General features: G+C 34.8%; 1 protein-coding gene across 1 annotated transcript in view; it reads left to right on the top strand.

Annotated features, from left to right (window-relative positions):
- The window catches only part of Pitslre (cyclin dependent kinase 11B pitslre), a 213,282-nt gene that overhangs the window by 83,992 nt on the left and 114,462 nt on the right, over positions 1-14,828 (top strand). Inside the window, exons 7-8 of the mRNA XM_090399488.1 lie at positions 11,082-11,237; positions 13,425-13,496. Coding sequence (XP_090255614.1) covers positions 11,082-11,237; positions 13,425-13,496 — 228 coding nt within the window. The remainder of the gene's footprint in view (positions 1-11,081; positions 11,238-13,424; positions 13,497-14,828) is intronic.

A 14,828-nucleotide genomic window follows, 5' to 3' on the forward strand; every position in this document is an offset into this window, starting at 1 on the left:
GGTCTAGGGGAAGTGGTTGGTCTTTGGTAGAGCGGATAAGGGATGCCAACTTTTTATATGGTCTGTAACAGGAAGTAAGGTCATATTTTTTGAGGATATTGGTTATTTTCTCAGAGGTGACCTGGATGTAGGGAATGGCGATAGACTTGGTGTAATCTTTATTGTGGAGGGGGGGGAGGGGGTTGTGGTTTACAGGTTTTAGTATTTTTTGGATTTTTTTGGGGTTATAGCCATTGGCTAAGAAAGAGTTGAGGATGTGGTTTAGTTCAATAGTCAGGGCCTTATCATCTGAGCAGATTAATTTTGCCCTGTTATATAGTGTTTTTATCACCCCATATTGTTGTGAGGGGGGGGGATTGCTGGTGAATGTATTGGCCAGTATGGGTGGGTTTTCTGTAAACAGAGAAAACCAAAGATCCATTAAGCTGGTGGGTGATTAAATTGTCTAGGAAGGGGAGGGTGTTGTTTTCCTCTTTTTCTAAGGTGAACTGAACTCTGGGGTGTTGGTTGTTTAAGTGTGTTAGGAAGGAGTGGAGTGTGTCTGAGCCATGTGGCCAAATAGCAAAGACATCATCCACATAACGAAGCCAAATAGTGGGTTTTTGTGGGGCGGAGGCTAAGGCTTTTTCCTTAAAGGTCTCCATAAAGAAATTGGCCAAGGGTGGGGAGAGTGGTGAGCCCATGGCTGTCCACTCTATCTGTTTGTAGAACTTTCCTTGCCAAACGAAATAGCCTGAGTTCATTGTGAACTGAAATAGGGCTGAGATATCGGGAGGAAACTTGGCTTGGATGAGCTCAAGGGTTTCTTTGAGTGGGACATTAGTGAATAGGGAGGAGACGTCAAAACTGACCATTATGTCAGTGTGTTGGAGTGTGAGGTTTTCTATACTGGCTTTAAAGTGGGCTGAGTTTTTTATGTGTGATGGTGTGTTGCCAGTGTAGTGTGTGAGTGTTTTGGCTAAATGTTTGACTAATTTATATGTGGGGAATCAATGCAATCCACTATGGGACTCAATGGCACATTTTGTTTATGTATTTTTGGGAGTCCATATAATCGGGAGGGGTCTAGAGTTATAAGGTTTAAGTTTGTTGGTGACTTCCACGGGCCAAGATGTGACTTTCTTAAGGAGTCTGTGGAGAGTTCTAATCTGAGAGCTGATCGGATTGTATTCAATGGGGAGGTAAGTAGTACGGTCTAGTACTAAAGCATTTAGCTTACCTTTGTAGTCTTTTTGATTGAGTACCACAGTGGTGCTTCCCTTATCAGCTTTGGTGATTACTATTTTTTTTTTTTTTTTCAGCCCAACTGCCAAGACAACCAAATGTTTTAGCCCGCAAGAGGGCACCATTAGGACTTTAGGAACAATATTAGTTTCTTGCTTTCTTCCTCATTTGCTTTGTGTTAGTTCCTGAGTGCACATACCATATCTTTATGTTCCTGAAGATGGCAATGTGACGTTGCCGAAATATAGAAGTGATTCATTAAAGTTACCTTTAATTAATATACTTCATTTGCGTTGTTAATTCCGTAAACTAATTACCAGTTATGTCTAACCAACGTATAAGCCTTGCTACTAGAATATAGATAATGTACATCCTTGTCTCACACCAGAATTAACATTAAACCATTTTCCTGTACTTCCTTCAATTCTAACTGCTGACTTACAACTCAAATAAAGACTATGTATTGCTTGATATAACTGTAGCATATTGAATAGCTTCTCTCTTGGCACCTTATCATATGCCTTTTTCAAATCGACAAAACTTAAATACAGATCTTTGTTATATTCCCATGATTACTCCACTGTTTGTCGTAAAGTGAAGATCTGATCCTGACAGCCTTTATTTGACCTGAATCCAGCTTTTTCTTCACCAAGCTTTTCTTCCACAATTCTTCTCAACCGTTTCTCAAGTATACTTGCATATATCTTACCAGGAACACTCAGTAGGGAAATACCTCTGTAATTCTCACATTCAGTTTTATTTCTCTTTTTTATATATGGGTACTATGAGAGCTCTACTCCAATCATTGGGAATTCGTCCCTCTGTCCAGGCATTCTGAACTATGCAGTGCAGCCACTATAAGATTTTTATACCACCATACTTCAGCATTTCTGGTCGAATATCATCTACCCCTGCTGCCTTTCCACATTTCAAGCCTTTGATGGCTTTTTCTATTTCAAGTATGGATATGTATTCCTGACTGCATGGCTGGTCAGTGTTTTTTACCACTGTGCTGTCATCACTGCTTGTTTCATTTAGCAGTTTTTCAAAGTAATTACTCCATACTTCAAGGATATCTTTTTCTCCCATTTTCATGTCACCTTTATCATCTCTAATTCCATTTACAACACTCTTTCCTCCATTCCTAAGCTTCTTCAACAACCTCCAGAATATCTTGCCACCTTCTTGATATTTATTTTCTATGTTCTTGCCAAAGTGTTTTTACATAGTGTTTAGCTTTCTTACATTTGTCTCTGTATTCTCTAAGAGCAAAAAAGCTGACTTATTTGCCAGGAACTTTTGATATGCTTTCTTCTTTTCCTTCACTGCCTCTTTAACTTCCTGTGTCCACCACGGAGTTCTAATTTTTCTATCCTTGCAGACAACTTTACCACATGCCTCTCTAGCTGAATTAATCAGGGTTTTCTTCAAGGTTTGGTTCGTGTTCTCAAACTCTTTCATTTTTTCTTCAATAATCTTTGTGTATTTTAGTCTACAGTTCACATCTGAGAACTGCTCAACTTTTATTCTTTAAAACTTTCTTAAATGTTCTGCTTTTCAAAATGAAATTTAATTTTATCCTGCTCAAGACTAAGTGGTGATCACTTCCAATTTCAAATCCTCTGTACATTCTGGTGTCCTGCACCAGGGAGAAAACATCACTATCAACAATAACATAGTCAATGAGACTTTTCTTATTCCTTGCCTCTTCTTACCATGTGAATTTGTGAACATTTTTATGTGGAACATGGTGTTAGTAATAACCAGTCCATGTCCTGAGCAGAAATCCAACAGATATTTGCCATTATTATTAGCTTTGCTCTTTTCTCCAAATTTTCCCAAAATATTTTTGTATGGCTTTCAATCATTTCCTACTCTGCTATTTAGATCCCCAACAAGGACCAACTTTTCCTTTTTCATTGTGTCAGTTGCTTTTTCTAAAGCCTCAAAAAATTTCTTCACTTCTACCTTAGTAGCTCCTTCTGTGGGACCATAGGCACAAATAAGTCTCATTGTCCAATTCCCCATTCTGATATTTGCCCACATCACTCTACTTGAGACTGACTGCCATTCAAGAAGATTAGCCTCGTATTTTGTGTTGAATACTATGGCTACTCCTTCTTTTCTTTGATTGTCATTGCCTGAATATAACATTTTGTATTTATTGCTCGAAAGATCTCACCAGTTTTTGTCTTTTTTGTTTCAGTCACCCCTATTATGCCAATCTGGTACTTATCTAATTCCTCAGCTAGCTCCATTTCTTTGCCATTCAGGCTTTTTATGTTGATAGTACCGATCATTAACTCTGGTGATGTTGGGTTGGGGTGTGTTTTCAGATTTGTTCCAGTAGCTAACTTTTCGCTGTTTGCCCTGGTTCCCTGGCAAAAACAATGGGGGCCTTGTTTAACTGGGTGACGCCCCAGCCAGCATGAAATTTTGTCATGTTGTACCATCATTCTGTATTTTGGTTTAACCAATAAGAATTCAATTTGGTCGGCTAAATCCCAATTTGCCAGCCCATCCTCGTTCGTTTAGTATCCAGGTAGATACCCAATAGGGTGCACCATGAGAAGATGAGGATTGGACATTAGATCAGAAGCCTTGGTCAGTTCTCTGCATCCCTTTAAAGGCTATGTGGTGGTCTCCTCTCAGTTAGACAGCTTTGACCTATATACATTTCTTTGTATTTTTGTCAATTTGTTTTACAAAAGCCATTTGGTTTCTACTAACTGTATTATGAACAAGTACCACATATTTTCTGCAACTGAAATGAAATACATTGTTATGACATTGTACTTAATTAGATTCTCTGTTTAGCACTATGATCAAATTTCTACTTCATTTTGTTTGTGTCTATGGAATGATGGTGGTTTTTTTAATATTTCTGGTTTTTCTGATTGTCTTTAGTGGTACAATAAAACTTCTGTGTTTTTTTGCTTGCATATGTGGAGGAAAGAGATGCTTTTCATTATACAGGGACATTTTTATTCCAGTATTCAGTAACTGTTGATGTATTGAGTGAATATCTATTCATTTGTGCGAATAAAAATTAATCCTATTTTTTAAATGAAAAATGTTTTACAAGAAAAGGACTGCACCTGATGATCGTCAACAAAATATTAGCATATCTGGGATTTATTACTGTGTTAAAAAAAAAACAAAACACATTTATAACCTGAATTTTACTGAATTCAGTAAAAATTGTACACTTTTACTGAATAAATGGATATTCTTCTTAGAAAATAATGATTGATGTTATCTGGAGAAAATGATGATTATATATATATTATTGTACAGCAGTTAAACAGTTTCCAATATCCACCATTGACAACTTGCTAAAGTGGAAGCCTCCAGATAACATTGTGCTGATGGTATAATGATGCTAATAGGAGTTGACTTGCCTTGCAAAAGCTCGTTATTTCGTCTCACTGCTACATCTTGGAAATGTGTTGGTAGATGCAAGCTGCCATAACTTTCAGTCTTTTGTTAATAATGATCACATATCATTGAATGAATAGCATAGAGCACAGCAGACAGAACCTACATAGAAGAAATCAGTCTATGGAGTGATATGTCATGTTGTTTTATGCTTTTTTTAGTCTGATGGAGATGTTTGGCTATGGAGGATGCTTTTTACCTGTCTTGTCACAATGAAGTTTGGTGTGGTAGCATAATGATTTAGATTAACCAGCACATATTACTTATATAATCATAAGAGAACATCTCTGGAATGAACTGGAGGGAAAAAAAAAAAAAGAATTAGCACATATCCAAGATAGTCCTTTCTCAACAGTGAAACTATTAAAAGGAGTGGTGAAGTATACTATTATAACTTTCTACCATCAATTAGTAGAAATTCTTCCATGATGCAGTTGTTCAGCTCACGCAGCTGAGCAAGTAGCATATCAACTCTCCAATGAATAATTATGGGTTCAAACCCCATTGTAGGCAAGGACGGTTGTGAATGTCTTGAGGCTGAAAATGAATTTCATTAACTGGTGTCTTACCATCAACCAGCTTATTTGGAGACCTGAAGTGGCTTGAGAAAAGTTCCACATTCAGTCTCTAGAGCAGGATTTCTGCATTATTTGATTTTTCATTCACCCATGGTATTATCTCAATTTCCACTCTGTCCAAAGCCTTGGTGAAACCCAGAGTACCAAGTAGCCAAAAAAGATCAAGACAGCGCTCAGGGTATATTTTGTAGATACCCTACCACATCAAATTTAATGTCTTCTAAATGTGCTTGTCACCAAAACACATTATTTTAGACATCAGAGTTAAAAGCAATCTTAGATCCAAGTTACATCATCGGTTAATCAAACGACCAGTGCAAAGATTGTATGGGATAAAATCTGGAAAATTAAAGGTAGATACAAAATGCACTATTTTTCTGCTTTGAAATGCTATGGATATGTACCTAGTGATCCCAAAGCTGTTGCAGATATTTTAGGAGAAAATTTTGCTAGTATAGCTTCATATCCTCCTGAATTTTCAATAATAAAATAGTAACAAGAGAGACAGTGGCTAAATTTTTCTACCAGTGGGCTAGAGCCACATATGATCAATTGTTAAGGAGGATCTCTAAAAAGAGCTCTTCTGCAGCATCATCCTCATTGTAGTAATTCTTGATGACATCCATTAAAAGTTGATAAAACACCTTCTGTGGATCTCTCTCTTGCTATACAACAATACTTACAGAGGAAGAATTTCTGGATTTTTGGAGTAAGTCATTTGCCATTGCTTTCTCAAAACAAGGAAAAGATCCAACATGAGCAAACAATTATTAGCCTATCACTCTGATCAGCTGTCTTCATAAGTTATTGGAGAAAATGATTAACACCAGATGTCTCTGTTATTTAGAAACCAGCAGTCTTCTCTCTCTCTCCAATATACAGGCTTTCATAGACATCATTCAACACATTGGACTATTTGATCCATTTAGAAACATGTATAAGAGATGCATTCATTAAATAAGAAATGTGGTTTCACTGTTTTTTGATGGAAAACGCTTATGACATAGCCTGGAGATATGGCATGTTAAAAAACCTCTATAATCTAGTTCTCAGAGGGGAACCTTTCAGTATTTATTAGAAACTTTGTCTAGCCAAGTCTTAAGTGGGAAATGTGCTATCTCATGCCATATCATCAAGAAGAAGGGTGCTTCCCAAGGCTACTGAGAGACTACTGTCAAAACTAACTGATTTACTGAAATGTAGCAATGCTCTATATGTTGATCATAAATTTCGTTTAATCCTTTATCCAAGTGTGAGCAAACAAAAGTTTGTGCCTGAAAATATCTTCAGGACTGAGGAAAGGTAGTGCAACACCAGGCAACTCGGAGCAAAGGTGGACCAAGCTATCATCACTCCTATCTCAGTATCTTCCATAATGCAAAACACATCTCCTTGCGGATATGTATAATGTTATTCATTAAGGGAGGGTCCACTACCCAGACCGGTTTTGACCTTTATTGAGGTCTCATCAGTAGGAGCCAGGCCCAGAGGTGGAGATACCAAAGCAGAAGCAATGGAGAGGTCATCTTTACCTATAGGAGTTGCCAAAAGGTGTACCACCTTATTATTAACTTACTCTGGATTTAGAGAAAGATGTTGAAAGTTTATTTTGCACTTGGTTAGACTATAATAAATTTAGTTTAATCCTTTATCCAAGTGTGAGCAAACAAAGTTTGTGCCTGAAAATATCTTCAGGACTGAGGAAAGGTAGCGCAACACCAGGCAACTCGGAGCAAAGGTGGACCAAGCTATCATCACTCCTATCTCAGTATCTTCCATAATGCAAAACACATCTCCTTGCGGATATATATAATGTTATGCATTAAAGGAAAGGCCACTAGTTTCAGACTAGTTTCGACCTTTATTGAGGTCTCGTCAGTGGGAGCCAGGCCTAGAGGTGGAGATACCAAGGCAGAAGCAATGGAGAGGTCATCTTTACCTATAGGAGTTGCCAAAAGGTGTGCCACCTTATTATTAAATTACTCTGGATTTACAGAAAGATGTTGAAGGTAGAGTAGCCTGTGATGGTTGGATCCCATCAAGCATCTACAAATTGCTACAGGTGCCTTTTACTACATTGCTCACTCAGTGTTTGTTGATGCCAATTAACTGGCTCTGTCACTTAGATGGAAACAGTTTTCTCTTAACTGTGTCCTAAAAATCGTCTCTTCCAGAGCATACTACTTGAACTAGTACATTTTCTCTATGGTGGGAGACTCCATATCACGTGTGTCACTCTGCCATATGTCACTTTGGTATGCATGTTAATGAAATTATGTAAGCTATTGGCATGAATGTTGACAACATTACCTGCACCAAATATAACAGGATTCCTCCATGTCAGGTTTGCACTCCATCCTGTAATCTCTCACTGTGTCAACTACATAAGTTTTACACTAATCCATCTACCTGCTTAATTATTTAATGCACTCAGAAGAGGACATGCTAATTTCCTTCCTATCTATGATGATGGTTCAAAATCTGAGATCTCTGTTGGTTGTGGTACTGTATTTTCTGACTACTTGAATAATTAACCAGATTTCACTCGTAGCCTTTTTTTATTTAAAACTGAATGCTTCTCCAATGTTTCCATTATGTCTATAAATTGAAAAATATTGGATTGATAGCGTAATCACATGTATCATTAGGCACATTATGCACAGTCCATACATTATTGTGTAAACTCTGTATATGAGTACATGATTGTTTGCATAGGAGAGTTCGTGAATGTTACATATACTAATTAATGACTTCCAGATGTAATGACGTACAAGTCTTTGGTTTCTATTTACTGTGCCATATGAGTGAATGACATGAGAAGAATCCTTGGGCAATCTGAAAAATTATTCTTTTCTAAATAAGGCATGGAGGAAATCTGTCAATTTACCATATGTTCTGTGAGGACGTGTGCTGCAAGTTTCCCTTTTTTTCCTCTTTTGTTTTCAGCATCACTTAAATATCATTTTTTTACAGATTTTAAAACTTCTCTGATGTTAACGTTCAACCTTTGACCTACATGCACCTTTCTACAAGAATATTCCAGGGTGTTTGTAGAATTGAATGTTGTCTTTAAGAGAATGTAGGAAACTTTGTGTCAGTTGGTTTAAAGGCCATTCTGATGTTGACTGATTTTAATAATTGGGCTATTTTTCTTGATGGGTTACCAGTGTATGGTAAGGAGACTGTGCCTTTCTAATTTATTTTTGGATTATTATGGGCAGTTCATTGGAAAATAAAAGTTTCTCTAGTAACTCTTTTGAGTAGCTATTTTGAAGAAACTAAGTAGGAGATGAAGTTCTTCTTTTCTTTTAATTTCATCATTTTTGGGTATATTTAAAGTTGTATTTTTAAGGTTTTGATGATAACTAATGTTTGTTGAGGGTGATGATGGTTCAAAATTACAGGAAATATACCTGTGTTGGTATATTTCCTGTAAATTTCTAATGTTAATCCTTCAGCGATGTTTTTGTTAACAAGAATATCTAAGAGTGGTAATGTACTGTTCTTTTCTGTTCTAATGTGAATTTAATTTTCAGATGGTGATTATTCAGGAAATGTACAAAATCTTCAAGGTTTTTCTGGGTGTGCTTCCATATAATAAAGATATCAACATATTTCCACCAGATGTGTCTTTAGGATTGACTGTGCTATAGCTTCTTCCTCAAATTTTTCCATATATAAATTGGTAATGGGAGGTGATCCCATTGCTAGACCATATTTTTAGTACTAAAATTTTCCTTTCCTAGTAAAGAATGAGAATTTGAGGCACTGATGGAAGAGATGGAAGAGACTGGTAAAGTCAGGAGGAAATAGGTCTTCAAGGATATCTATTTGATTCTTTTACAGAGGCACTGGTAAACAGCAAAACTACATCTAAATTAGCTAATACACCTGATAGGGTAATTTGTATATCTGAAAGTTTCTTTACAAAATGCATTGTTTTTTAAATAGGAGTTTGAATGTCTGATACGAGGCTTGAGGAATTTTGATGGGTATTTAGAAAGAAATTACTGTATGTGAGAGCTTCTACCATTCACTGTTGGATGGAGTGAGGGATGTCTGCTTTATGCACTCTGTACGGTCTGGGAGTGATTTAGTGTCTTGACCTAAATTCAAATGTATTAGAAATCATATCATTGGTTTTTATGTGTCATGACCAAGTGGGATCAAGGTCCATTTCTTAATATGTGGAAGTCTAATAATATAAAGTGATCTGTTGTATAAATTCTTAAAATTTTTGGACAGTCTATATTTGCAATCTTTTTCTAATTTTGAAACCTTCTTCAAATGCATACAATCTATAGTGCTTCATATATTTGAATATATTGAATTTATCAGAATATTATTATCATCTAGATGATATGTCTTTTGTTAAATGGAGAACAAGTTGATTTGTTTAATGTATTTCGGCTTGCATAAGAGCAACACAAACTCATGTTTCTATATATATCCTCTTTGCTTTTGTATAATGTATATTTTCATTGATTCTTTAAAAATTCAGTAATTATGGAATTATCTCTGCAATTTTTTAGAATTAGTCTGTTGGAAAGTTAGACTTTCTTGCATTTTAGCTTTCTACTGTCAGGACGATACATTTTGGAATAATTCACTATGAGTAGATTTATATCAACTTTAAGAATTAACCAGGTTTGACTTGTAGACTTATTGAAATTATTCATTGAAACCGGATGTTCTATGACATGTTTCACCCAATATGGCAGACAGCATCTTTTACTGCCAACATGGCTGACAGCTTTAAATATATTCAAAAATTATGAAATTAAAAGAAAAGAACTTCATCTCCTATTTATTCAGTTCCTCCAAAATAGCTACTCAAAAAAAGTTACTGAAGAAACTTATTTTCCTATGAACTGGCCTATAATAACTCAGATATTAATTACAAATGCTATTAAGCAGTGTAGAAAGTTTCTTACATTTCCCTAAAGATACCATTCTATAAACATCCTGGGGTATACAAGATTCCTTGTTCTTGTAGAAAGGTGTACATAGGTCAAACTAAGAAGTTTTGAAATCTATTAAAAAAAAATCAAACATGTAAGCAATGTTGAAAATAAGAAAGAAGAGGAAAAACAGACTTACTGCACATGTTCTCACAGAAATGTCACATGGTAAATTTTCAAGCTTTTTCCAAACTAGCTGATATTTTTTCTGCATACTATTTGTCAGCTTCATATACAGACTACAGTTTATTAGATCAAATCTAATAATGATGATAGTCATCATGGCAGAAAGCACTGACAAATCAAATGCATGTGATTAAACCTTAAATTAAGCATTGGCAGTCAACTCAACAGAGAAACAAAAGACAGGAAGTTTATGCTAGGCTCTGCATAGGTCACAGTCATTTTACACATTCTTATTTACTGAGGCTGATGACCCACCTCTTTATGAATAGTGTAACATGTCGTACCATCTGTTAATGTTCTGGTGAATTTCCAGCATCATACATGAGAAAGGAATGAATTTTTTACTAAGATATATACCTGCAGGCAGATCTGATCTGACAAGGACACATTGCACGAAGCTTTTAACTTTTTAAAAAGAATTAATTGATACAAACATGTTTGATTATATATTTTATTTTTATGTGGATACTGGTTTGCATAAGTAAATTTTTTAAAATTCCATTTTTGTACATGATATTTACTAATTTATCTCTTTATTACTGTTTATTATCACCATGAATACTGCATCATGAAACCAATGATTAGACTAACTAACTAGTAATAATAATAATAAATAATTATCATTATTTATAAATGCAGTTAGCTCATTCTGCATACAGAGTTGACCATATTTTCTTTAAATTGAATTTGTTAGATTTGGATCTAGAACTTGGTGAAGAAGAGCATGATATTGAGATGAGTGATCATGAAGATGAAAGTGAAGAACATCACTCTGCAGATGATGGGACATTACATGCTCAGAAATTATCTGCATCAGGAACAAGTAGCAGTAGTAGTAGTGATAGTGAAGGTTTGTATTTTTTGGAAAATAAAAATTTTGTAGTGATTAGTATGTTTGTTAATTTCATTAATTTATATATATAATCACACCTATGAGAGGATTAGAATTTATAGTACAGTGAGTGACAAGAGAATGATAGACCAGGAAATGTTATTGTTAGTTTCTTTGGGCATTCCAAGAAAATTATCTTATTTACTCAAATATAACACACCTTTTTCTGCAAAATTAAAATTAAAAAATCATGGTGTGAGATATATGCAGAGATTTTTGGCAATGAAAGTTTTTTTAGAAAAAAACTAAATCGACATTTATAATTGAATCCTCGGTATTCATTATATTTATAATTGCTCACATTATTTATAAAATGAATGCATTTAAATTTCAATTATCAGTGTTATTTACGTGATCGGCTGCTCACCATCATCATGCGATATATTTGAATCTTTAGTGACAATGCCTCTGTAATTAAATTGAAACAGTCATCTACTCAAATAGTGTAATCTTCACTCCCATCCAGGGCATTAGAAATGCCAGTTTTTTTGTTTTTTTTTAAATAAAACTCTTGGCAATTATTTCTGGCAAATTCACTTCCTAAGCTCTCAAAATCCAGTCGCACAACAGATCTCTGCCAGAGTCAAGTCGTAGCTGCTGGCTGTCATCCACTCCATGCAGAACTTAAACATTACCTCATTCACCACTCCACCCCTGCACAATCCAAGATCGAGTAGAAGTCAGTGCTTTCACTTCCACATTTCCTCTACCAGTTGCTTCCATTGGTGCTTTATTAACAAAAGATCACATAGCTCAATGACAAAGGCAAGCCAATGATTGTTGAGTTGAAATGCTGATTCTCTTCAACCAAATTCCAAAATATCTGAAACTGCCGTAACATTCATTATCTATTTCTTAGTTATAAACTTCTTTTGTGTGTGTGTGTGAGGTACATGCGAAACTTTTTTTAATTTCTTTTTTCATGAAGTAAAATCAGGGGTGCAAGATATATGTGAGGGTGATATATATTCAAGTAAATATGGTATTCATTATTAAATGACTCAGAAATTGATGTTATATATCATAGTAGCAGGGTATCAAAGTTTTCAGTGTTCAGACATTAGAATTATGATATCCATATTGGTCTTGTTAGATTACTAAGTTAAATTTTATAATTTGTCAGAGCTAATCTCAAGTGATTTGGTCACATAAACTTAAATGGGAAAGGAAAAGGTAGCAAAAGTAATTGATGTCTAGGTGGATTTATGCCGTTGGAAGTGCCTTAGATGACTGAAATATAAGATATTAGAATCCTGACAAGATAATAGACTAATTTAGAGGGAAAATGTCCAGGAAGTTAGTAATAATGTAAACTTTTCATGCATCATTGTCATAGTTATTCTGCACATACCTCGAGGTTATGTGCTTACATGCTGAAAGTTAATTTTGTTAGGGTAGTTAGACTCAGTAGTCAATCTTTAGTAGATAGAAAGTCGACGAAAGCATGAGTTCAGCATGAGTTTCAGAATTTGGAGAGTGGTAGTCTTAAGACAGCAGGTGAATGTGACTGAATAGAGTAAAGATCAAAAACACATGATTATAGATTTGGTATTCTCTTGTATGGGACATTGGATTACACAAAAGCACAACTACAATTAAGTAGAAGGAATCACATAAAGTGCTATTTAGCCTTTTAAGAGGCACATCTGTTTTTGAGGTTTGATCAGAAATACGAAGTGAGATCTGTAAGTTGTGGTTATATTTGTATTTATACTACAGCTATTGGTGAAGTGGAAATCTGTTTTTTGTAGCTTTTTGGGAGAAGATTTTTAAATGTGATAATAATATACTTTGTTATTCTGTTCGATGGTTTATTTTAGCAATTAATTTAAAGAAAAAATGCACATGCAATGAGAAGAAATTGACTCTTGGATATGCTAGCCCCTACAGAGAGCACCCATTTTCTTCATCGGAGGTGGGGGTGTGTTTGTTTATATTCTTGTCAAGTTAATAAAAAAAATTTCATTTCATAATTGACTTAATGTGATTATAACTACTAAATTGAAATCCAGTATCAAATACTTACTAAACAAATATTAGTTTTATTGTCTTATTCACATAGATCATGCTTTTAAGCCTTATTAAAAATTAATTGCTCTAATCAGATCTTAGAAAATAAAACAAAAAAATTATATATCATTCTAGAAAGCAGTCATACCACAGAAAGTGATCAAGATGATAGAGGATCAGAAGATGGAGAAGTGAATACCAAATCAGGTAAAATTTTCTTATGGAGAGTTTTATGCTTAATTTGAAACAGTTTTCAACCAGTGATAATTACTGTTGACTAAGGTAGGATTTGAATGCTTTCTGTCCCTCAGAATTGGACTTTTTCATTCTGTAAAACAGACAGACCAGAACATACACATCATTAACAGATTTAATACAGCCTTAATTGCCTCATCCTACATTTTAAAAATTATTATTAACACTTTGTTATTATGCCAACAGTCTTTAAAAAATCAATGTGTCATTGTTTTCCGAGTAAACGTGCCAGCCTTGGTGGCTGAGTGGTTGACATATCTACTGCCTAACCAACAGGCTGTGGGTTTGAATCCTGCTGAGGGAATGAATGTTATGATTGTCTTTTAGATGGGAGATAAATTTCATTGTCCAGTGTAAGACCATTGCCCTGCTTATTGAAGACCTAAAGTGGCTTCAAAAGATCCATATTTGGTCTGTAGAGTAGGGTTTCCAGACTATATAAAAAAATAAATTAAAAATATAAAAACTTATATAAAAATTTATAAAAATAGAAAAAAAAATTCACTGACAGTACCATATGTAACATAGGTTTGCAAATAACCTTTTGTGGATGGCAGCATCATTAAAAAAAAAAACAAACTTGAATGATAATTTCATTGAAGTTGGTAAAGAATGGAGGAAAAACATTTATAAAGACTTCTTGGCATTCTAGATTGGTTTATCATCTGTAATTAAATTGTTCTCAAATTTTATCATTATATCATTCTTCTTCTTCACAGGCTCCTGTTCCACATTCCTAAACTCATATGGACCTTCTAAGTTAGTGAGCTTTTAGATGAAGTCCTAACTTAGGACATCGATATAAAGATCTATCTGCTAAGACTTCTAGTCTTTACAGTCTACCAAAAATTCATAAAGAGAATGTTCCTTTAAGGCCTATAGTGGTTGAAGAATATTTTATTTGTTAATAAAATATTCTTCTATATAGGCTCTACATAACAATTGTGAAGGAACTGCAGTGGGTTCTCCTATCTCTCCCACCCTTGCCAAGTATTATATAGAACACTTGAGCAGCATACTTAACTCCTCTCTCAGGCTTTCAGTATGATTCTTTTATATGGATGACATCTTTGCAGCTGAAATTCTTTTTTGACAGAATTAATTATTTTTTTGCACAGAATAGCATTATCCCCAAGAATCAAATGCTCATCTTAAGAACAACCTAAGTAGTGTGCAGTTTTAGTCTATAGAAATAAAACTAATTCAAGGAGATAAGTCAATACCTAATAAGTCATGTGTGTGTGTGTACACAGAGGGGGGAAGAGAGAGAGAGAGAGAGAGAGA

The sequence above is a fragment of the Typopeltis vanoorti genome, chromosome 1 (genome assembly GCF_054136105.1).
Source record: "Typopeltis vanoorti isolate ZY-2024b chromosome 1, IOZ_Tvanoo_1.0, whole genome shotgun sequence".
NCBI classification, from domain to species: domain Eukaryota; kingdom Metazoa; phylum Arthropoda; class Arachnida; order Uropygi; family Thelyphonidae; genus Typopeltis; species Typopeltis vanoorti.